Raw genomic sequence first — 23,844 nt, forward strand, 5'->3', positions numbered from 1 at the left:
GAGCGGGACCCTCCCGAGCCCGCGTCCGTCCCGCTCCCGGGAGGGGAGGAGCCGGGGGGGCTCCCGGGGAGGAGCCCGGGGGGCTCCCGATGAGGCGCCGGAGGATGAACCAGCTGTACATCGGCAACCTCAGCCCCGCCGCCACCGCCCAGGACCTCCGGCAGCTCTTCGGGGAGCGGCAGCTGCCCCTGCCCGGCCAGGTCCTCCTCAAGTCCGGCTACGCCTTCGTCGACTACCCGGACCAAAACTGGGCCATCCGGGCCATCGAGACCCTCTCGGGTGAGCGACCCCCCCCCGCGCCCCCCGCATCCCCCCCCGCGACCCCCCTCATCACCCCCCCCGCCGCCCCCTCCCCGGGCATCTCCCGGTCCCCCTTCCCTCCCTCCTTTCCCTCCTTCCCTCCCTCCTCCCGCCCCGGCTCTTCCCGACCTCGCCTCTATTTTTCGCTGATTTTTTTCTCCGATTTTATTGGGAGCCCCCGGGGCGCGGCGCCCCCCGCCCCGCCGCCCCGCCGCCCCCCGCGGCCCCCCGGGGACCCGATTACGAGGTGCCCAACCCCAACTCCCCGGGGGCGCCGAGCGGGGGGGGCCGGGGGGCCGGGGGGTGCGGGGGGCGCGGGGACAGCCCGGGAGGGCCGGGGGTTTGGGATGCGGTGGGATCCGATGGGGTGGGATGGGGTGGGACGGGATTTGGTGGGGGGATGCTGCTCTGCCCCATCCCGGGGGGATGCTGAGCGCCCCGCTGTCTCCGCAGGGAAAGTGGAGCTGCACGGCAAAGTGATGGAAGTGGATTATTCCGTGCCCAAAAAGCTCAGGTAACCCCGCGCCGTCACCCCCGGACTCCCCCCGATGCCTGTCTCCATCCCAGCGGGACGGGGGGCGCGCCGGGCGCTCCGGGAGCTGGGATGCGGGGGACGGGGGGGGGGCGGGGGAGCCCCGTCGGTTTTACTTTCGCTCCGGAGCGCAGAGCGGGGTGGGAAGGAGCTACCGGCCCACGGCCGCGTTCCCACGGGTGGGCACCCCCGTGATGCCCCCTCTCCCACGCTCCCCACCGCTCCCGGGGAAAACAGCCGCTTATTTAGCAGGAAAACACGAGAAAACCCCTTTCCTCCCACTTTCCGCGGCGTGGACGGAGGTTTCCCCAGCAGCGCAGCCACCCGCACCCTAAGCCTCGTTATTTTTAGTCGGTAATTAATCAATGTTCCCTCTCCAAACATCTCGTCCCCCCTTTATCCAGCCGGAGAACCCCAAAACCCGAAGCGTTTTCTATTTAACGTATCGCGGCGAGCGCGCCCTCTCATTTCCATCAGGTGCCCGAGGCCGGGCTGATGGGCACACGCGTTCCGCAGGGAAAACAAACCCCGGGACCGTGTGGCGTAGCCTCATCCCGAGGTTTATTCCCCCCCGTCATGTGTCAGGATAAAAGGGAACAAAAAAACCCCATGGGCTGCTCCAGGCGGGTAATTTGGCGCCGCTTGGCGCGGAGGCTTGGCCTGGGCCGGGAGGTGGGGTACGGATTTGGCCCGGGATTGCTGCTGGGGTATTAATTTGGAAATGACGGGGGGGTTGGAAATGCTGTTGTGTAATTGAGGCTTACGGGGGGGGAATGGCTCGTGCCCGGCATCACGTGTGCTGGAGTGGGATTTCGTCTTCGGCAGGGATCGCACACTCCCTACCTTCAAAAACCCATCAAAACGAGCCCCCCAGACATCCCCAGGTGTGGTATTTCTGAGCTAAACCTCTGCAGCAGCCTCAGGTTGGGCTGGCGGTGACTTTAGAAGAGGGATGGAGCCAGAAATTGGGAGTTTGGGGCGATAGTACAGAGCCAGGGCTCGACCTTTACCATGTAGCAGGGGATGTAAACAAGGAATTCATCTTTAAATTCTCCTTCGGGGCTGGGGTGCGCCTGCTTTTCCTCCCAAGTTTTAAAATTTAAAAAAAAGCCATTTAACCGGCCCAGAAATAAATACTGATTTATTTTACATCGCTCTCTGTTCAACTGGCTGCAAGTTTTCTATTCCCAAGTTTCTTCCAATTATTGAGATCTAATTTAAACTGGTGTCTTTTTATGCCCAGCTCAAAAAATATATCCTGCTAATTTATATTAATATCCCCAGTTTGGGGGGCTGTGCCTTGATTCAGTAGATTATAGATTTTATTTTTGTAATGTGATTTTTGGCAGGGGACGGAGCCTCACGTGGTCGTGTTTATTCCCCCCCCCCCCACCTTTACATTTGTAGAAAATCCAATTTTTATGGTTGGGGTTGAGTCCTGGAGAGATGCTGGGATTTCAAGGAGTGAAATGGTAAAAATCCCCCAGTTACTGAAATGAATTTGGGGTTATTGGTTTGGAGAAGCCGAGCTGGGTTGGCTCTCATCCCTTGGCACTCCTGCGTCACGGGGATGTGAGGAGGTGCCGATGCCCGGCGCTTCCCTCTGTGCCCGACTTCACCTGAACGCTTAATTTTTACATTAAAATCTCATACAGATCTCTGCCATCAATAGATTATTATACATATAAATACATTTGGATAAGGAACTGGCTGGAAAACCCCTGGGACATCTGACCATGGGAAGTAGGGAAGGGAATTCCTCGAGGGGAGGTGCTGGCAGAGGGGTTGTTTCTGTTTCTCCGAAGGCAGGAATTAAATGTGACAGTGGTGGGAAGGAGCCTGAATCCTGCCCAGCCCATCGAGTCACATCCCACAGGTTTAAAATCAGCCCTTCTGCTGCCATCCCAGTGGTCTGGGCTCCTGTAGGAAGTATCCAACAGCCTCACCATTTTTTTTTTTTACCCTTGTATATGTTGGATTGTGCTTTGGGGAATTAAAGAAAAAAAATCACTTTATATTTTAACCAACATTTTCAATTTTTATTCCCTGCAGGAGCAGGGAATACTTTTATTTGCTTGAAGCAATCCCACTCCAAGAGTATTTTGCTTTTGGAGCGTGGCCGTGGGGAAAGTAACAAGCATCTTCCTCCTTAAAGATTGGTTGTGTATTCCTAAAATCTTAAAAAAATCATGTTAATGGAAAAGGAAGATAGAAAAGAAAGAACAAACAAAGTTATATAAAGAAAGAGCATTTTAGAAAAATAAAAATGTGAAAAATGGGAAGTAAAACTCAGCTAACCCAGTGCTTACTTTTATACAAAATTGTATTAATATGAGGAGTTTAAAAAGTAGCAGAGCTCCAGTTATTGTCCCCAAAACAGTCAAATTTGGAGGGTTTTGGTTGTGAAGGTGTCTTTTAATTTGTGCTTGTGCCGTAATTGTCAGAAATGAGAAAGGAAAGCACGACGGAGATGTGAAGAGCAGTGAGTGGAGCCTGGAATTCACTGTAATATTAAATGATTATATACAAATACCTTATTATGTCTAAAACTTGGGTGGTTTTGTTCCAGGTAAAGGTGGTTGGAGGGGGAGCAGTGCCTGTGCCTGCCTGAGTGGCTTTGCTGGGGGTGATTTTATGGCACTTTCTCCTGTTTCAAAAATAATTACCTTTAAATAATTCTCTTTTGAGCATCAATTCAATTCTCATTTCTGTGTGGTTTTGCTTTATTGGTTATTTACTTATTTCCCTGTGTTTTTCAACCCAGAAATTTTGGTGGTGTTAAAGCATGGGATAAATATCCAAGCCCTTTGTTCTTCCTCTTGACACCCCATCTTTGCTTTCCTTATCAATAATTGCTCGTCGTTAGTGAGCTGCTTAATTAGCAGAGAGGAATTCCCTTTGCTTTGCCAGGAAAAGCCCCTGGAACCTCCCCACGTGTGTCTGGAAATGCTCCTGGGAGCAGAAAATTGAATTTGGGGTGCTAGAAGTGAGGCTGCTCTCAGTCGTAATCCTGTATCCTTCAAGAGATACATTTAAAAACTTTTAATATGTTACATATTGATACAAATTAATAATGTATAGTGGTGTGTTTAAAGTATTTGGCATCTTTTATGTAGATATAAATAAAAGATATTACATGTATAAAGACACTATATAAAAGGTACATATGTATATTTTATAAGTATAAAAATATACTTCTAATACCTATTTTTCTATGATATGTATGGACTAGATGAGCACTAAACTTCAAACCCAAACTATTCTATGATTCTATATTTATGCATGTTTATATGAAACATTCACATAAAGATACTAAATTACATAAAATACACAAAATATTTCTATATAATGTATAAAATTTTAAAGGACATATTTATGTACAAAGAGAGACTTTATATATATATATATATATATATATATATATATATTTTATTTTTTTTTTTAATATATAGACATACATATGAAGTTGTCAGGGCAATGTTGGTCACATCCAGGTTGGGAAATCCCCCTCCTGCTGCCCACTGGATGTGTGCCCAGTTTCCCATAGGTCTGGGATGCTGTTCCCAATGGAGCTGGCCAGGAGGATCCCCTTGAAACTGTTCCTTTCCCAGACTCCAGCACTGGCTCTGGACAGGGGTGACGCCAGTGCTTGTTTTATATTTTATTTTATTTTATTTTATTTTATTTTATTTTATTTTATTTTATTTTATTTTTTATTTGCAGGTGTGGGTGAACTGGGAGTTGGTGGTCTTTGAGTTTTGGTTTTCTTTAGATTCCTTTCCATGCAGGTCTTTGCTTCCATTAATATTTTATCCCTTCTTTCCTCCCTGGTTTTTCCCCACATTTCCCTTCCCTGATTTCTTTTTCCCCCTTCTTTTTCCTCCCATTCTTCCCCAGCTCTTTTTCCACCTCTTTCTTTCCTCCTTCTTCCCCCGCATTATTTTCTTCCCATTTCTTCCTCTCCTCTTCTTTCCCCTATTCCCCCCTCTTCTTTTCTCCCCCTTTCTTTTCTCCGTCTTCTTTTCCCCTTTCTTTTTTCTTTTTCTCTGCCTTTCTTTTTCCCCCTTTTCCCCTCTTCTTTTCCCTCTTCTTTTTCCCTTCATTCCCCCCTTTTCCCCCACCTTCTTCCCCCCTTCTCTCTCTTTCTTTCTTTCTTTCTTTCTTTCTTTCTTTCTTTCTTTCTTTCTTTCTTTCTTTCTTTCTTTCTTTCTTTCTTTCTTTCTTTCTTTCTTTCTTTCTTTCTTTCTTTCTTTCTTTCTTTCTTTCTTTCTTTCTTTCTTTCTTTCTTTCTTTCTTTCTTCCTTCTCTTCTTCTTTCTTCCTTTCTTCCTTTCTTCCTTTCTTCCTTTCTTCCTTTCTTCCTTTCTTCCTTCCTTCCTTCCTTCCTTCCTTCCTTCCTTCCTTCCTTCCTTCCTTCCTTCCTTCCTTCCTTCCTTCCTTCCTTCCTTCCTTCCTTCCTTCCTTCCTTCCTTCCTTCCTTCCTTCCTTCCTTCCTTCCTTCCTTCCTTCCTTCCTTCCTTCCTTCCTTCCTTCCTTCCTTCCTTCCTTCCTTCCTTCCTTCCTTCCTTCCTTCCTTCCTTCCTTCCTTCCTTCCTTCCTTCCTTCCTTCCTTCCTTCCTTCCTTCCTTCCTTCCTTCCTTCCTCTTCCTTCCTTCCTTCCTTCCTTCCTTCCTTCCTTCCTTCCTTCCTTCCTTCCTTCCTTCCTTCCTTCCTTCCTTCCTTCCTTCCTTCCTTCCTTCCTTCCTTCCTTCCTTCCTTCCTTCCTTCCTTCCTTCCTTCCTTCCTTCCTTCCTTCCTTCCTTCCTTCCTTCCTTCCTTCCTTCCTTCCTTCCTTCCTTCCTTCCTTCCTTCCTTCCTTCCTTCCTTCCTTCCTTCCTTCCTTCCTTCCTTCCTTCCTCCCTCCCCTCCCTCCCTCCCTCCCTCCCTCCCTCCCTTCCTCCCTTCCTCCCTTCCTCCCTTCCTTCCTCCTCTTCACCTTTCCTTTTCCCCCTCTCTCTCCTTTTCCCCTCTCTTCTTTTCCACTCTTCTTTTCCCCCTTCTTTTTTCCCCACCTTCCTTTCCTCCTTCCTTTTCCCCTTGTCTTTTATCCCTTTTCCTTCTTTTCCCCTTCTTTCTTTCTTTCCCCCCTTCTTTCCATCCCCCCACCCTTTCCATTTATCTATTTTCCCGTCCTTTTTATCCCCTCTCCTTTTTTTTTTTTCCCTCCTTTTTTGTACCTTCTCCTTTCCCCCCTCCTCTCCCGCACCCTTTTGTTTTCCCCCCGTTAATCCGCCGGGGCGGTGACAGATGGGCCGCGATTCCCGTCCATCCCCATTGTTGATCCACGCACGGGGCTGGAGCTCTCCGGTGCTGCCCAGGCCTTTCCCAACGAGGGATTTTAATTCTTTAAGAGCAAAGCCCCCGGGCCGGGAGGGGAACTGGAGCAGCCGCAGCCTCCACGCTCCTGGCAACTGGTGGAAACTGGGGCAGCCCTTTAATGCTCACCCAGCGCTCACGGAGCTGCTGCTCCGCAGGATCCGCTGCTGGGTGGGCTTGGGCGACAGCAAAACTCCTCCAGGACAGCCCCAATAGATGCAGAAAATATATATAATAATGAGCAATCACAAATCCAGCAGCCACTTCCTTCCCCCTCCGGTCAGGCTGGCTCAGGCTCTGAGCTGCTGGGTCTGGGAAATTCAGCTGGGACAGAGTTTGGTCCCTGCCTGATGATGGGAATCATTTTTTTGTAGATGTTTTCTTGCCTGGAACAAACATTTCATAAAGCAGGTAGAGCCCCCACTGGGTTTTCAGCATGTTTACTCTTTGCTTTTTTTCCCCCAGTTCTCTTGAAAATTGATTTTTATGGAAAACAGGAGGTTGCAGAGTGTGTTTTCTCTGCCCTCAGCACTGATCTGAGGTGGAAGGTGATAAAATCCCTTTAAGCTTTATTATAGTAAGATATTACAAAGCAGGGGTAGGAAAAAATCTGTGTTTTTTAGGGCAGAGAGTGCTGAAGCCATCCCTTATATTCCATTGTATTAATGATATACCATTATATATTATTTTTCTATATTATTGTATGATATTACTCTATAGCATTATATTGCTATATTATTTTATTATTGGATTATTTTTTTGAGGTTTTATTATTACATTATAGAGCTTATATTGAAGCCAGCTTGTTTCTAGTTCCCAAATTCTTATGGGAGACAAAGCCCCTCTGGAGCTTCACCTTCACTAAGGGATGGGGGGGGTGATTCATGGGGCCAACAGGGAAAATCCAGGAAGGGATTGTGGATGTTGGGCAGGGAGTTGCTGGCTCATTCCCATTTCACAACTTCATGACATTTTTATTCTTGTCCTTCTGTGTCCCGGGATTTCGAGGGGGTTGTTACCCACTCTTTCCCTGGGAGCCATGCTGGAAAAGGGGGGATTGTGCCAAAACCCCCTCAATCCTCCTGATCCTGGGGAATAAGCCCCAAGTTTTAAGGCTTTCCTGTTTTACTGCATGATTTCAGCAAGTGCAGGTAGCAGGCGCGTGGCAGTGGTGATGCTGGCAGGGCATGGGTGGCTGGGGGTTTTCCATCCCCTTTCCCTGCAGGATTGTGATGCCAGCCCCACGGTTCTGCTCTGATGGATGGGTGAGAGGACACCCAGCTCCATTCTGGATTATTTCATGAGCCCACTTTACCTCCTCACTCACTGCTCAATCCTCCCTGTGCTGCCGGCAGCTCGCGGTACCCAAACCCTGCTCTGGGGTGGGGGAGCTGCTTCCTCCTCGAGCAGGAGGTGAGCAGGACTAGTTTGGGATCAATTTAGAAGGGAAAAAAGCAGGTGAACCTGGTTTCATCAGCCCTTGAAGCTGCTGAGGCAGCGAGGTGGGTGTGTGAAGGGAGGGAAGAGCCAGAGGGCTGCAGCGCTCCAGGTTATCTCAGGGCACTCACTACAGCAGTGCCAGTTCCATCACACAGTTGAGTGTTTTTCCCCCATCTGGTTATTAGGATTTATTTCATTCCTTAAATTCCCACTGGTCTGCTGCAAAACAGGGTGGGTGAAACATGGCCATCATGAGCTCCTGTGCTGGCATACTGTGCGTGCCCTGGGGTCAGTCCCTGGGGTTTGGGAGAGAAGGGGAAAATGGAACTAAAATAAAAACAAAAATCAAAATAAAGGGGATTTCTGCCACAGAGTTCTTCTGGGAGTGGTGTTGGTGAAGAATGGCCCATGCCCTAGCCCTGGGAATAACTCATCCATCTGTCATGGCTCTAGATGTACGTCCATGGCTCCAGCAGTGATGGCTGTGTGTGGCCCAGCACTGCTTCAACCAGGTGTGGAGTTACAAGAGCCATAAGCACACCCAGTAGGAATAATAACCTTATCTTAAATGCTGAGTGGTGATGCTGAGCTGCTGGGAATCCTGCCCACGGGAGCTGAAGCCTGAGTGCCCTTTGGGTGTCTTTAGGTGCTCTGCACTGGTTTGGATAGATGTTGGAAGTGGGAATATGCTGTCATGTCCTGTTGGGAAGTGGGTTTATGTGACACCTGCTGTGATCTTTCTGTTGGGGTGTTTTGGGAGGTGGACCAGGAGGATTAGGCAGCACCTGGGGAGACCAGGGCTGCTCTGCCTTCTCCCCTGGCACCTCCCTTGGCAGAAGAGTAGGGAAATTATGGCCCTGGAGCAATTCAGTTCAAGGCAGGGCTTTTCCAGGAGTGGCAAAGGGACCGTGTCCAGCTGCTGTGCTGGTTTCTCTTGGATGTGCCCCTTCCTAGTGCTCTGTGTCCCCTGGGCTCCTGGGCTTTGGTGACAGGTGGGCTGAGCCAAATGAACCCCAAATGGAGAGCAGCTCTTCTGTGATCCAGCCTGGGGCATCCCAGGCATCCCACACTGGGAGAGGAGCGTGGCTGTGGTGATGCTTTGGCTTGGAGCTGAGCAGTGGCGCCTTGGGATGAGGTGGGTTTGGGTCTGGGAGGTGGTGGGGGTGACTGGGCAGCGTGTCCGGCTCTCTCCGATGGTTTGGGACTCGCTGGGATTTGTTCAGCCACTCTGGCCTCGCATCATCTCAGGAGTGAGGAGGTGTGTCTCTTGGAGCAGGCAGGAGCAGTCTCCTGGCAGCTGAGTATCCAGGCAGGACCTGGGCATCTTAAAATAAACTCTCTGGGAAATGCTGGTGGGTTTTAACAGCACCCCATTTTCTGCAGTGGTCCCCGCGGGACGTTCATACTGGGAACAGCGTTGGCCACGGACGGGTGACAAGGGCAGGAGAAAGGTTCAGGCTCTGTTCGGGTGAACAGAGCAGGTTCTCCTTGGGCCAGGTCCTCCTTCCTGCCTCCTTCCTGGCCTGGGTGGGCATGGCTGGGGGTGGGATAGGACAAATCCTGCTCCTCCCCTCGCAGGGATTCTGGGATTCCCAGCTGTGAAATCCCCAGTGGCAGCTGGGGACAGGAGCCTTTTCCTGAGCACACCTGCTCAGCTGGATGCCAGCACAGGCTTTGTTGTCCCACTGACTGTGGCTGAGCAACCCCAGGGGATACCAGGCTCCCTGGTGGTTTCACCTGCTTGTCCACGGTCCTTCTCATGGGATGAGCTGTGGGGTTTGTCTTGCCCTGACAGCCCACATCTCAAAAAACATCTTTTTCCCTGCCTTTTCCTCACTGGCCCTGATGTCTGGCCCCAAATTACCAGAGGAACTCTATCTGCCAAAATTGTTGTCAGGGGCTCAGGGTTTGTCCGTGCAATGAGTTGTGAGAGCAGGGACCAGAGTTGGAAGGTCTTCTTTCCCAATGGTTGAAGATTCCTGGTGGGATCAGGTTGTTGATGTCTTCTTCCACCTCCTCCTGCCTCCTTGTCCTGCAGGATTTGGCCCAAAACCCCTGGGTGTTGCTGGCCATCAGCTGGGGCCGCCTCTGTGTTCCCATGGAACTCTCAGGCTGGTGGCACCTGTATTTCCAAGCATCCTCCTTGAACTGATCCAGGGAAAAGGAAAATGTCACAAAACCAACTTCCAGCAGCTGCTCAGCTCCTGAAACCTGGCTCTGTGTGCTGGGCGGGTGGCTTGGTCAGGAAAGCCATCCCTGGTGCTGTGGTCAGAGCTGACTGGCTCCAGGCAGGATTGGGAATGCTCATCTGGGTGGTGCTGGAATAAATCACGTGCGACTCCATTTTCTTCATGGAAATGCCATTCTTTATTCACATAACTTTTTTTAATACAGTTTTACAGACTTTGTGTGGGACTCCCAATTGGTCAGTAGTTTTCTTGCCAATTTCTTTATTGGTTAGTAACAAGTTGTTATTCTGTATTGATTGGTCACTCAAACTCCCGATGTAGGAAAAGTTGTTTGTGAGAGAAGGTTTTCATTTTTCTAAGAGTGTAAAAACAGTTTATACAGGTGTTAGTTGTTTTTCACCTGGGAATAGATTGTTATGCTGATGAATTGCTCTCACTAGGATTGTTTTCACATGGGAACTTGCAAAGGGCTACCCTGACAAGGAGAGTAGGCTTGATTTTATGAAGCCTTTCTTTATGATTTTCCTACCTTATGACAACAGGGTGGCTCGTGGCTCGGCTGGATCCTCCATGGATTGAGCTGTGTCAGAACTTCTCACTGCCCAAGCACATCTCACAGCCAGGCTGGGGAGATGTCTGGGGGCTGTTACCCTTGGGAAGCCTTGGCAGGGCTTCCTGTGCAGCCACAGCCAGGTTGGGAATGAAGCCATGGCCAGCTTGGGAATGCAACCACAGTTTGGGAATGCGACCGTAACGAGGTTGGGAATGAAACCAGGGAATGTCCAGGTTGGGAATGGAACCATGACCAGGCTGGGAGTGAGCCATGTTGTCATGTGAGTTTGGAAGTGCCACTGGACAAGGCTGGGTGTGTTGGCCATCTCCAAGCTTGGGCTTACAAGGATATTTATTTGGATTTCCCCAAGGAAAGCAGCCCCACGTTGCTGGGAAGTGGTGTGTCTCAGCTCAATGTACTTTTGGAGAGCTCCCCTCAAGGTATAGCAGGGCTGGGGGTCCTGTTCCCAGCCCAGAGCAGTGTGGGCAGGGCTGTCCATGCATCCCTGTGTGGTCATGGCTCTGCAGAGGCTCCTTTCAGGAGGTTTCCTTGGAAACCTGACAGCCAGCATGAGGAGGGAGCATTCCAGAGAGAGCTTCAGCCCCAGTGGTGACCAGGGCATGGCTGGGAGAAATGGCCTTCCCTGGGGATGAGCTGCCCTGGCTCAGTGTGGGGAAGTGGGATGCTTTGGGAAGCTGTCAACAGCTGCTGTCTGATTCCCAGAGAGGCTTTTCCCTCTGCTGTGATGTGCCTGCAGACCCTAACCCAGGGCTTTGTCTTTGCAGGAGCAGGAAGATCCAGATCCGAAACATCCCTCCCCACCTACAGTGGGAGGTAAGGAATGGCTGATCCCAAAAACATCCCGTTCATCTCCTTCTCCAGCAGCACAAGCTGTGCCCCAAACTACCCGAGGATCCACGAGCTATGCTGCTGGAGCACATGGTCTGCACATGGGCCACCCTTTAACTTCCCAGTAACCATAGGAAGGAGCATGAACTGGGCTCCAGCTCCTGCCTGCTTTTGGGTAGCAGAGCTGTGAGCCAGCTTTGAGTGCTGGGTCAGCTTTGGGATGATGGGATGCAGGTGGGTGGAGGCATTGGAGCAGGTGGGTGGTGCTGGAGGGTGTTTGTGGGTGGAGTGGGCTCCTGCCCTGCCTGCTTGGGGCCTCACTTGCCTGGTTTGCTGCTCTGTCCCCAGGTGCTGGATGGCCTCTTAGCTCAGTACGGCACGGTGGAGAATGTAGAGCAAGGTAAGATGGTCCAGCGTGGTCCTCATCCCTGCAAAATTCCCACTGCTGCTCCCAGCTTCACCCAGGCTGCAGGAAGCCCACTGGGATGTAACCTCTTTGGATAACCAGACCAGCAGCAGTGGTCTGAAATGGGTTTTGGACACAAACCCTGCTGGTGGAGGTGGACCCACCTGTCCAGTGGTGGGATGATGTGAGCCATCCATCTACCATTCCCAGGAATGTTCCTGGTCCCTGAAAAAAATTGGAAAAACGATTATCCCTGCAAGCAAAAATGAGCTGAGTGTAGCTTAGGATCCACCGGTGGGTCGGGGATGTCCAGCCTTGCATTCTGCTTGGATCCAGCCTTGGATCCAGCCCAGTCCTTGTGCTGGGGGAAAACACAGGGTGCTCAGTGTGCCATGGGACAGGCATCTCCCTCCTCCCATCCTTGCTCCAACTCTGCCTCTCTTGCTCCCCGCAGTGAACACAGACACAGAAACTGCCGTTGTCAACGTGACCTACGCCACGAAGGAGGAGGCAAAAGTGTGAGTGGGGTTTGTTTTGGTTTGCCCATGATTTCACAGCATGCCAGCTTTCCCAAGGAATCCCAGGTATCTTCCAGGCTTCTCTAAGCTGGCCCACCACTGGGCTGTCCTCTGCCTTCTCCCCTGGCATGGGAGATGGGGCAGTACAAATTAGGGGTAATTTCAGAAGCGGAAGCATGGTTCCAAGCAAAACATTTTGTTTGAGGCTTGTAGAGACCTCAGCTCTGTGCTGGAGACCAGCCAGTAAGTAGTGAGCTTATTATTATTAGTGGCCAGGGTGTTTTTCTATGATCAAGAGCAGATCCCGGGCAACAAGGAGCTTTTGTGAGTCCATTTGCTGATGCCAAGCTTCCCATCTGAGTTGAGCCATCGTGGCATTGGATAAGTGAGGATAGAGATGGGGACAGTGATCTCTGGTCCAGGAGGGCAGAGGAGAATCCTTCTTGTGCCTCCAGCCTTGGCTGGATGTGCTGTGGGCCACAGATAAACATGACATGAGTGTCTTAGAATCATGGAATCCCCTGAGCTGGAAGGGACCCACAATGATCATTGAGTCCAAATCCTGGTCCTGCACAGACAGCCCCAAAAATCCCACCATGGTCTTGGGAGATGTGGCAATAAAGGAAGACAAAGAGTTTCCCCAACACAGCAGTGCTTAATGCTTTGGGATAAGAGGCTTTTTTGGACTTAGGAAAAGGATGGTGAAGCTGTAGAATTCCTCAGAGGATGTGGAATTCAGGCCTGGCAAGGATCTGCTTGTGATCTGTCAGCAGCAGCAGTGGGATGTGGTAGGAGCAGGGAAAGCTGAAGCCAAGCAGGGTCATGGCAGACGCCAGCATGGCCAAACATCACTGCTGAGGAGGGGCTTGGGGGGTGAAGAGTCCAGGTGCTGCTTCCCAGCCTCATCCACCTGGGAAGGGAGTTGGGGTTCCCAACAGAGGGGACACCACCTGCTGCATCCTTCTCCCTGGAGCAGCAGTGGTGGCTCGGAGCCACTCTGTCACCTTTGCCATGTCCACAGAGCCTGTGAGACCGTTCCCATGCTGCGTGGTAGCTCCAGGCAAGGACTTTGCCCAGGTGGAGGGGCAGGTCCCTGGGCTGCCATCCCTCCTCTGCTGGGGGGAAAAGTCATGTGCCAGCTTTGGCATGACCCACGTGGAAGGGGATGACATCCCACCAGGTTACGGAGCTTGCTCCTCGTGGGAAAAGTGTGGGGCTCTGTCTTCCCGTGGCCACCTTCTCCAGACTGGGGAGGGAGGAAGATGCAAGTTGGGAACAATGTTCTAGGTGAGGTGGGAGTGCTGGAGGTATCCCCGGGGAGCCCCTCACCACCCCCTGCATCTCCCTGCCTCACAGAGCAATAGAGAAGCTGAGCGACCACCAGTTTGAGAACTATTCCTTCAAGATTTCCTACATCCCGGATGAAGAGGTGAGCTCCCCTCCGCCCCCCCAGCGATCCCGCCGCGGGGGCCACTCTTCCAGGGAGCGGGGCTCCTCCCCGGGGGGCTCCTCGCAGCCCAAACAGCTCGATTTCCCACTGCGGATGCTGGTGCCCACGCAGTTTGTTGGTGCGATCATAGGAAAGGAGGGCTTGACCATAAAGAACCTTACTAAGCAAACCCAGTCCAAGTAAGTACTTCCAATGGTTTTGTTTCCTTCCCTAGGGTGCTGTAGGTCCCAGCTCGGGTTCTCCCTGCACTGGGGGCTTTGGCGTGCCAGCCACTGCTGATTTCTTGGGGTGCAGCCTTCAGGGGGTGGTGGCAGAGCTCAGGTGCTAAACCATTCCTGCTGGCCAGGGTGGTCTGGGTGCGGCAAGAGGGGGATGCCCACTGGAAAAGGCCCGGAATGACTTCCTAAAGCCTCATGAAAACAGCTGGGGATGAGGCTTTAGGGGAGAAACGGCAAGTTTGGGGATAAAATCCTAAAGGTGAATCCTCAGTGCAGTGGTCTTTGTTCTTGGGATTTGCTCATCCTGCAACATCCCATATGGGCTAGGGCTGTTGAGGGGAAAGGGACACTGTGGGAGCACTGCCACGAGAAGGATGGGCTTTTGTAACTGTTTGAAGCCTGTTTTAGCTATTAACGTGTTTATTTTTGAGCTAAAAAAGGAAAAAAAAAAAAAACAACAAAAAGTGGAGTTGTCTTGCCAAAGTTTTCCATGTTTCTCTTGTTGCTATTCTCCTGATCTCACTGCTCATTATCTGCATGGTTTTCCTGCATGGTTTGTTCCTGCCCAGGTGTGTTTGTGTTTAACCCAAAGCTGTCTTCTCCTGTGGTCATCATCCTGAACCTGGTGATCCCATGGGACGTAGGACTCCTGTCCCAGAGCATCCTAGTTCTCAGAGGAGTTTTTAGAGGCAAATCTCTGGTAGTAGTGTGGCTGGAGGTAGAAAGAGGAGCCAAACCCTGGCGCTGGGTTGGTAGGAAGAGGTTTGTACGGAAAGGGGGCAGAGGAGTTAGGGAGAGGAGCTCTTGGAGCCTGGCTCGCCCCAGGGCGTGGCCACCTGGTAGCCGTGAGCAGATCCTGGTTGGCTGCAAGCCCTTCTCCAGGTGAGTCCTGGTGGGATGAGCAGCAGTTGTAGCTGTGTCCTCACCACCCAAGAATGCAATTTGCCCTTTCCAAGCCCTGAGCCTAACAAGGAAGGTGGGAAGGTGCCAGTTTCTCCCAGCCATGAAACCAAATGCTGTTGCTTGGAGCAGTTTCTGCCGCTGAATTGTCCCTCCTTGTGGGGTGGCTCTGTGTGCCTGCCCTGAAGATTTGGTGCCGTGGAGGAAGGTCCTGCTCAGTGCTCTGTCCTCTCCTGCCCTGCCTACAGTGAGGCACTACCTCTGCTCAGGCTTGGGCAAAGGGGACCTCAAGAATCCATCCCAGGCAGTCACAGGAGCCCCTGTCCTTCGCTTTGGGTGTCATCTCACACTCTGTCCCTGCCCAGGCCACCCTCATCTGCCGGCGATGATCTGAGGGTGGCATCCTGTTGCTCGGCCCCTGCTCCTCCCCAGAGCAATGTTGGCTTCTGGATTCCTCTGGTCACGTTGGATTTCACTCTTGGTTCCACACACAGAGATCCCAAAGATGTTTCTGAGCCCCAGGAGACAAAACTGTCCCCAGGCTGAGCCATCTTTTTCCATGAAGAAACCTAGACTAAGAGCCCACCCCACGAAGTGACCTTCCACAGCCCTTGGACCTCCAGGAGAGGATCATGGCTACCCAGCAGCAATGGGACCGGGATAACCCTACAGGCACACTGTATTGTCCACCTGGAGAAGGCTGTCCCTCATGGCAACCACTCCCTGAAGCATTCCCAGCCCCCCATAAGGTCTCTTGGAGGCTTTTCCTGCTGCACCGTAGGCAAACTCTGTCCCCCCAGCCCTGGTCATCCCTCCCTGCAGCACCTGGTGATGGGGTGAAGGCACTGAAAGTCCCCTTCTCCGTCCTCCTGTTGGACTGGAGCAGTGCAGCAGTGGCACTGGGATGTGCTGGGAGCTCCAGAGCTCTCCCTTCTCCAGCTCTCCGGGGTGGGACGTGCCTGGAAGCACGGCCCCTTCCTGGCATCCCTTCTCTCTGGCAAGTGAGCTCATGCCCACACATCCAGACGTGGGATGGGTTGGTCAGCCAGGAACCTGGCTTCTGCCCCTTTCTAAGGCTTGTCCAAGGTCCTCATCACCTCGGTGCCTCCATTCAGCACTTCTGGGGCTCTTGGTCCCTCTCTGATGTGAAGGCTCAGCTGTGTTCTGCTCTCCACCGGCCTCAGCTGCTCATGGGTCTAAGGAGCTGTGTGGCTCCCATCTGTGGGGTTTCTTGGGATTCCTCATCAATTCCCCCTGCGTTGGGAGCATCAGCGTGGTCTGTCATCACCTGATGTGGCCGTCATGACGTGTTCGCTCTGTCCCTGGCGAAGGAGTGGCAGCAAGTGTCCCTGTACCTGCTGGGAACAGATCCTCCAGGCCAACCTGAGGGAGCTCCGTGGCTGGGAGCACCAACTGAAGCCACGGGAGATCTGGAGAGATGGAGCCTACAAAGGGAATGACACTGTCTTCTCTCCCTGTTCGGTGCTTGGATGGAACCGCTCTGGGGTCCCTTTGGAGTGGTCAGGGTTGGCCCTGCCCTTCCCTCAGGGAAAGCTCGCCCAGCTGCTCCCCTTCCACCGTCCGTGTTCCAGCGTGCTGGGTCTTGAAGAGTTGGCCTGTGCAAACCCACCTGGACCCCGCAGCGTCCCAGCATGGCACTGTGTGGTGACTCTGCCCCGCAGCCCTTGGCCTGGCACGTGCAGCAGCACCCTGGATGATCCCGTCGGGACAGGACCTCGGAGATGTGGCCGGAGGGGACCCGCCGTGTCGGAGCTGAGCGCTGGCAGCATTCTGGAGTGGCTGAGCTGCCGCTACCACGCCTGCTCGGAAGATCTGGCCCTGGCTGCAGCAGTGACAGGGACACCAAGGTGGTGGCCGATGGCAGGATGGCCGCGTGGCATCACCCTCCGGTGGGAAGAGCACGTGGATCGCGCGGAGAAGACAGAAAAGTTCTTCCCCCTGTTGCCCAAGGCGCGTGGTTGAGGTGCGGGAGTCTCCTACCCTGCTTTCCTCTCTCCCTCTCTCTCAGGGCTTTGCCAGGTACGGTTGAGCGTGAGGAGCGAGCTGGAGGCCGTGCCTCCTCCCGCCATGAGCTGAGGGAGGACCAGAGGAGTAGAGCACGGTCCCTGCCGCTGCGCACGGGAGCCTTCTGGTCTCCCCTGGAAGGGCGTGAGTACCAGCGCTGTTGTTGCCGGGTGCCTCCGTGTCGTGACAGACGCTGCCCACGGGTAAGTGCTCTCTGTCCCGAAGGACGTGGTCGCTGGACAGCCTCGGGTGTTGTGCGCAGAGAGGCGGAGGTCGGCAGGGCCTCTAATCCGGTCTCCTGCTCCAAGCGGGACTGGCGTCAGAGACGATAGACCAGGTTGCTCAGGGCTTCGTCCAGTTGAGGTTTTGTTCTGCCCCCTCTATGCATTGGTTGATGTTGTGACACCCCTCAGCTTCCAGGACCTCGGGTCCTGCAGGTGAACGTGGTCCAAATCCGATCCAAACCGCCCGAAACCAAACGCTGCCTGGGCTTGCGTGAGCCAGGTGATGGTAGACGCAGCTGAGACCCAGGTTCACCCCAAAGCTTGAGCGAGTGTTGAAATGAGTTTTCCTCAGCTCCTGAGCTCTCAAAAACCTCTGTGTGACCCCAGAGCCATCTGAGGGGCTCCTCTCTGCTGGTTGTTTTGCCGCAGGGTTGACATCCATCGGAAGGAGAACGCCGGCGCTGCCGAGAAGCCCATCACCATCCACGCCACGCCAGAGGGGTGCTCGGAAGCGTGCCGCATGATCCTGGATATCATGCAGAAGGAAGCTGACGAAACGAAATCGTGAGTGCTGCTGGCTCAGCCAAAAGCGTGGTGGGAAACGGTGGTGGTGGTCCTTCTCCTTTCCAACACATCCTTCGTACCTGTGGCTGGAAATTTCTGTGTTGTCTGACTGACTGGACCTTTAGATTTGATTTTTTAAAAATCTGTTTTAGAGCAGAAGAGATTCCCTTGAAAATCCTGGCACACAACAGCCTGGTGGGGAGGTTGATTGGCAAGGAGGGCCGCAACCTCAAGAAGATTGAGCAGGACACAGGCACAAAGATCACCATCTCCTCGTAAGTTCCTGTGACAGGACCGGGGGGAATGGCTTCCCACGGTCAGACGGCAGGGTTAGATGGGATATTGGGAAGGAATTCCTCCCTGTGAGGGTGGTAGGTTGCCCAGAGAAGTTGTGGCTGCCCCATCCCTGGAGATGTTGCAAGCCAGGTTGGACAGGGCTTGGAGCAACCTGGGATAGTGGGAGGTGTCCCTGCCCATGGAACTGGATGCATTTTCACATCCCTTCCAACCCAAACCATTCCATGATTCCATGATTTAATGATTCAGTGAAGTCCTGGTGAACACAAGGCCACCCCATTCTGTCCGACATGGTACAAACAGTGGAGTTAAAAAACAGAGCAGCTGTGTTCTCCCGTGTGCATTCCCTATCCCAGGTGGATGTTCCTCATCCCAGGTGTCAGGCAGGGAGAGGGCGCGTGGCTCTCACACTGTCTCGTGGGGAACCCTCAGCTGTGATTTGAGTTTTCCTGGGGTTTTTCTTGACTTGAAGAAGGAATGTAACCGTGTCTCTGGGTTTTCCCGGGGGGCAGTTTGCAGGATTTGACCATCTACAACCCTGAGCGCACCATCACGGTGAAGGGCAGCACGGAGGCCTGCTCCAACGCCGAGGTGGAGATCATGAAGAAGCTGCGTGAGGCCTACGAGAACGACGTGGTGGCCGTCAACGTAAGCTCAGCCCTCCCGCCGTGCCTGCTCCCGCTGCAGCGGCCAGGCAGAAATTCAGAGTGGAGGTCAATGCGTTACAACAAGGGTGGGGCCTCGCCCATCACTGTGCTGAGAAGCCCAGTACTCCTCCGCCTTTCACACCTTTCTCCGTGTCTCCTTTTGCAGCAGCAGGCCAACCTGATCCCAGGACTGAACCTCAGTGCTTTGGGCATCTTCTCCACAGGGCTGTCCATGCTGCCGTCCACCCCAGGGGCCCGAGGGGCTGCAGCTGCCACCCCGTACCACCCCTTTGCAGTAAGTGTGAGATGTTCCTGGTGCCTGGAGCTGTTGGGTTGGGGTGGACGCTGTAGCTGTAGGAGCCACCTCATGGGAAGCTCTGACTCTCAGCCATTTTGGGGAGGATGCTCATCGCAGCAGCAAAGTGGAGAGGACAGGGAATGAAGGTGGCAGCCCCCTGGGAAGATCATCTGCATCCCTTTGTTGTGCTGAGCTGGGTTTCACCAGTGTTTAAGGACTGGCTGTGTCCCAAGGGTGCTGCTCGCTGAAGAGAGCATGGGAAAAACCATGCAGGTCTTCAGTCCTGACCCCAAGCCCACCACTGGATTGTGATGGTATGGACTGGGTTGTGCCCTGTGGGTCTAGTCTTGGTGGCCACCAGAGCCCCCTGGTGTGGCCACAGGGTGTGCAGGGAACAAGCAGCCCACCCTGTGCAACCACTGCCATCAGCATGGACCCTGCCCTGGCACCGCAGGGGCTGTGCTTGTGGGGTGCCAGTCTCCACCCCACCTCACAGGGGAGGGTTCTCCTTGTTCTTGGGGTGCTGAAACCTGGGCAAGGATGTTCACAACCCCTGAGGTGACAGTGGGCAGGGATGGTGCAGTGCCAGGAGAGCAGGATGGCCAAGGTGCTGCTGGAGAAGGTCCATCCCAGGTCACTGAGGCGCTGTGGGCTGCTCCATTAGTCCCTAAATAATTTATTCTGAGCTGTGCGTTAATTTACCTGTGCTGTTTTCTTTCCCTGGAATGCCAGCAGCAGAGCGGGAGGAGGAGGACGGTGAGTGCCTGGGAGGATGTGGGGGACGTGTGGTGGCTCTGGAGGGCTCCAAGAGGGTTGGTTGGTCACTCTCAGCCTGTGGAGGGAGGGTGCTGTGCCTGTGTCCACAACCTTTGGGAGATAGCTCTGGGAATTATTCATGGGTGTGATGGGGAGGTCAGGAGAGGTCTCCTGAAGGGCAGTGTTTGTTGTGGGGTCCTTCACCCCAAAGCTTTGTGTGGCCCTTTTCAAGCCCCCTGGTGAGGCCAGAAGGAGATGTTTTTTCCTGATACAAACATTAGCAGGACAAAGCCAAAAAAGCAGCAGTGGGGAGGGACTGGGGTTAACTGGGAGCTCCCATCCCCATCCCAGCCTCGTGCTGTGCCATAGGCACAGGATCTGGGCTGCAGCTCATCCTTGGATGTGCCTGCACTCTCCTGGAGGGGTTTCAGGGGATGAGGGGTGGTCGCTGTGTCTCCCATGTCGCTCATGGTGGTGACACGCTCCCCATGTCAGGGTGGGGGTGTTTGGGAAGGGGCTGGAACCTTGAGGACATCATTGATGTCACTGACCCTCATTTTGTCTCCCACCACAGGGCTCCTCAGCCTATCTGTCGAGTCTGTATGGAGCCCCCGCAGCTGGCGCCTTCCCCCATCAGCACCCCGTAAGTTTCCCTTCCCCAAAAGTGTCCTGGCACCTCCTGCCATGAGGTCTTCCCTTGGGCACCTTGTGGGAGGGCAGGCAAAAAGCAGGGAATGTGTGCCAGGACCACAGCCCGACCCAACAGAGCCCAGCCCAGCCCAGCTCAGCCCAACCCAGCCCACCACCTCTTCAAGCCTGGAATGCTGGCAGGGGAGAGCAACCCCCTGGTCCAGCTGTTGCCCTGACCCTCTGGCTCTTCCGTGCCCTTTCCAGCTGCCGGAGCAGGAGGTTGTGAACTTGTTCATCCCAACGCAGGCAGTGGGGGCCATCATCGGGAAGAAGGGGCAGCACATCAAGCAGCTGGCACGGTTTGCTGGTGCCTCCATCAAGGTGAGTGGGAATGAGGGGCTGGGTCAGGGCTTTGTGCCTCAGTTTTCCCTTCCCACTGCTGAGGGTAGAGAAGGGAGCCCTTGGTGAATGGTTTTGCTCCCCAGATTGGTAGAAACCCACTCCTGCAGCATCCTGATTGTCACCACTGCTCGGGTAGGGAGGTGTCTCTGCATGGGGGGTGTCCCTGCATGGGGACACATCCCACACAGGGGAGGTCTTGCCCGAGGAGGGGTCACGCACACACTCCTTCCCCGTCCCTCCGCAGATCGCCCCGGCAGAAGCTCCGGATGCCAGCGAGCGCATGGTGATCATCACGGGGCCACCTGAGGCTCAGTTCAAGGTGCGGTGGCCACAGGGTGGGGGCTGGCTTGGGGACATGGGTAGGGACAGGGTGAGAGCATCCCTTTGGTTCCCACTGTGCCAGGGGGCTGCCAGACATTGGCACATCATTGCCTGTGGGAATGAAGGGCACAGCAGGCCACCTCCAGCATGCTGCCCAACACCTCTGTGTCCCTTTTGTGCTCTTTCCAGGCCCAGGGGCGAATATTTGGGAAGCTGAAAGAGGAAAACTTCTTTAACCCGAAAGAAGAAGTGAAGCTCGAAGCACACATCAAGGTGCCTTCCTTCGCTGCTGGCCGTGTCATCGGCAAAGGTGGCAAGACGGTAGGTGAGGGTGTGTGTGTCCCACCTGCCCTGGGAATAGAGAGCTGGACATGCCCTATCCATCCCCCATCCATCCCATTGCCTCTGTCCGGGTGCTGTGGTATCAGTGATGTCTCGGTCCCAGCCCCGTGTCCTGGGGGTGGCTCTTGGCTGGCAGCCATCCCAAGGGGACAGGGTGTGAGCCACAGCAGCCTGGTGCCATGTCCTGGCTCAGAGCTGGGGCGGCACCAGCAGTGGAGGATTTTGGCTCTTCCCCAGCAAAACCTGGATCTCTGTCATTTGCTCCAGGTGAACGAACTGCAGAACTTAACGAGCGCAGAAGTCATTGTGCCGCGAGACCAAACCCCGGACGAGAACGAGGAGGTCATCGTCAAAATCATTGGGCATTTCTTTGCCAGTCAGGTAAGGTTTGGCCACGGCTCTCCCAACATTCCCAGTTTGAGGAAAGCTGCCAAGCACAGCATCCCCTGAGCTGGTCTGAGTGGTTTCTGTGCACCTAGGGTGCACTGAAGGAGTTTTCGTCTGCATTAAAATTAAAGATTGGCTCAATTCAGCCAAAATCTGTGCCTTGGACACAGGCTGGGAATGGCTCCTGCATCCCACTTGGGTGCATCTAACCAGGCTGGGTTCATGACTGCGAGGACGTGGTGGTACCCCAAAATCTTGAGTGATGGAAGAACAAGCCAAACCCTTGCTTCAGCACATCCTCACGCATCACAGAATCACTTCCATGCTCGGCCTGGTGTTAAAAGCTGTAGAGCTGTGGTGCTGTTGTGCTTGGTGGGGGCTCAGCTCTGGTGTGGCTACCCCCGTTTCTTGCCCTCCCCCAGACTGCCCAGCGCAAGATCAGGGAAATCGTGCAGCAGGTGAAGCAGCAGGAGCACAAACACGCTCAGGGAGCCGCGGCCTCGCAGCACAGCAAGTGAGGCTCCCGCCAGCACCGCCCGACGAATGTAACCCCCGCCAGCGCCGCCGGACCCCAGCAGGTCAGGGGACAAACCAAAGAGCCCCGAGCCCCCCGGCAGCGCAGAACTGTGGCACGGGGGGCTCTCTCCATCCCGCAGCTTCCGCCTTACTCCATCGCCTCCCCGCCGCTCCCCCGTCAGTTGGACTAACACAGGCAGAGAGAGGTGGTTTTTATTTTGGAATTCTCCCCAAACCTGCCCATTCCACCCCGGAGGAGCTCGCCTGGCCTGGGGGGGGGGGCCGTGGCGCTCGTTAATTTAGAATTAATATATCAATAACGAAACTAACAGCGATTTTTAAGTTTTTTAAGATTTTATTTTTTAACTCACTTTTTAAATTTTTTTGGGGGGAGGGGGCTGTTTGTTTTTAGCAAAAGCAGGCTTTTCTAGAGGTTTAACGGCAGGAGCTGGTTCGTTGGTTCTCTAATGCACCGTAGAGCAGAGCTGTAGGATTGCCAGCAGGGAAAAAAATACTAAGTAAGTGTTAAAAAGCAGTTTCTGAAGGGCTTTGAGAAGAGCAGGGCCTGTAGGAGCCAAGAAGATTCCTCATGTAGGAATTGTTCCTCTCCTTCACACACACCTTTTCCTCTTTACTTTGGACTCCAAAAGTGGGGTTTGCATCCGTTCTGTCCCCCCTTTCTGTCTGTCTGTCCTCTCTCCATCACTGCCCAGCACTGACATCCGTGGAAAATGATGGGCAGCACCAGCCCTGCCCGCTTTGGACTGGGATCTTTGGGGAAAGATCCCTGATGCAGGGAGAGGAGGGGGAAATGGGTGGAAAAAATGGATTTACAAGAGGTTGTCAGCCCAGGGCTGGAAAACCCAACCAGCAAAATTGGCTTCAAATGAAAAACAACCCAAATAACCCTCCCGACACACACACACACACACACAGAGAAAAACTACCTCAGGTTTTCGTACCTCAGCACCTTGCGCTTGTGTTGCCCTTTTAGAGATTTTTGTATGCCTTGTAAAACTGATAGTTGGAGCATTTTTTTATTTTTGTAATAAAAAAAAAACGAGTTGGAAAAATGATCTCGACCAAGTCAGCTGCGAGGTGGAAGAAGGAAACCATCCCCCGTGTCCCAGAGCTCTTCCGTAGTCTCCTGCAAGCCGAGAGCCAGTGGCTGTTCCTTCGGAGAAAGCTTGAGAAATGGTTAAAAAGAAAAAAAAAAAAAAAAAAAAAGGGAAAAATAAAAAAAGCAAAACACAATTTAAAAAAAAAGGGTTTAAGCAAATCCAGGTGAGGGATGGAAGCGGTGAAAGCCGACGGGCAAGAGCAGGGATGGGAGCAGAGGTGCTGGTGCCAGCGCTGCTCCCGTGGGCTGCGAATCCGTGTTTTCCTCTACTGCAAAGTGTTCTGTGAAAACCAACCCGAGACACCGACAAAAAAGAGAAATATATCCAGCTAACCAGAGTCTGAGCCTGCTCTCTGTTGCTTTCTTTGGGGTCCCTTTTGGTGGTTGCAGCTGGGAGTTTCTCCCTGGTGCCCAATTCCCTGCTGCCAGGGAGGGAAGGGCTGGATGTGGGGTTGTAGGCATTGCCAGGTGTAGTTTGGCCCTGGGATCTGGGAAGTGTTGTCATCACGAAGCCACCTCTCCCTCCCTGCACATCCCTGGATGGAACATCCAGTGGGGAAAGGCATCAAATGGGGCTGGGATGGCCTTTGGGGTAGGTGGGGCTGG

General features: G+C 53.4%; 1 protein-coding gene across 2 annotated transcripts; it reads left to right on the forward strand.

Moving 5' to 3' along the window:
- IGF2BP2 (insulin like growth factor 2 mRNA binding protein 2) lies at positions 1–23,582 on the forward strand. 2 transcript variants are annotated; one of them, XM_053986073.1, is made up of 17 exons: positions 1–279; positions 754–814; positions 11,154–11,202; positions 11,566–11,617; positions 12,078–12,141; positions 13,498–13,770; positions 17,388–17,522; positions 17,675–17,797; positions 18,332–18,467; positions 18,633–18,761; positions 19,497–19,520; positions 20,095–20,163; positions 20,415–20,531; positions 20,797–20,871; positions 21,063–21,194; positions 21,483–21,596; positions 22,025–23,582. In XM_053986073.1, exons 1-17 carry the CDS (start codon positions 90–92, stop codon positions 22,118–22,120), a joined length of 1,839 nt encoding a protein of 612 aa, XP_053842048.1. In that variant the 5' UTR covers positions 1–89; the 3' UTR covers positions 22,121–23,582. The 2 variants fall into 2 exon arrangements, with proteins under 2 accessions (XP_053842048.1, XP_053842049.1); XM_053986074.1 differs by having other exon boundaries at positions 19,500–19,520.
- The last annotated feature ends 262 nt before the right edge of the window (positions 23,583–23,844 follow it).

Source organism: Vidua macroura, chromosome 10 (assembly GCF_024509145.1).
Source record: "Vidua macroura isolate BioBank_ID:100142 chromosome 10, ASM2450914v1, whole genome shotgun sequence".
In the NCBI taxonomy this organism is placed as follows: domain Eukaryota; kingdom Metazoa; phylum Chordata; class Aves; order Passeriformes; family Viduidae; genus Vidua; species Vidua macroura.

Coding starts and splice junctions, on each gene's coding strand:
- IGF2BP2 (XM_053986073.1), top strand. CDS start 90: ATGAGGCGCCGGAGGATGAACCAGCTGTACATCGGCAACCTCAGCCCC. Junction 11,203..11,565: donor CTCCCCACCTACAGTGGGAG/GTAAGGAATGGC, acceptor CTCTGTCCCCAG/GTGCTGGATGGCCTCTTAGC. Junction 19,521..20,094: donor AGAGCGGGAGGAGGAGGACG/GTGAGTGCCTGG, acceptor CTCCCACCACAG/GGCTCCTCAGCCTATCTGTC.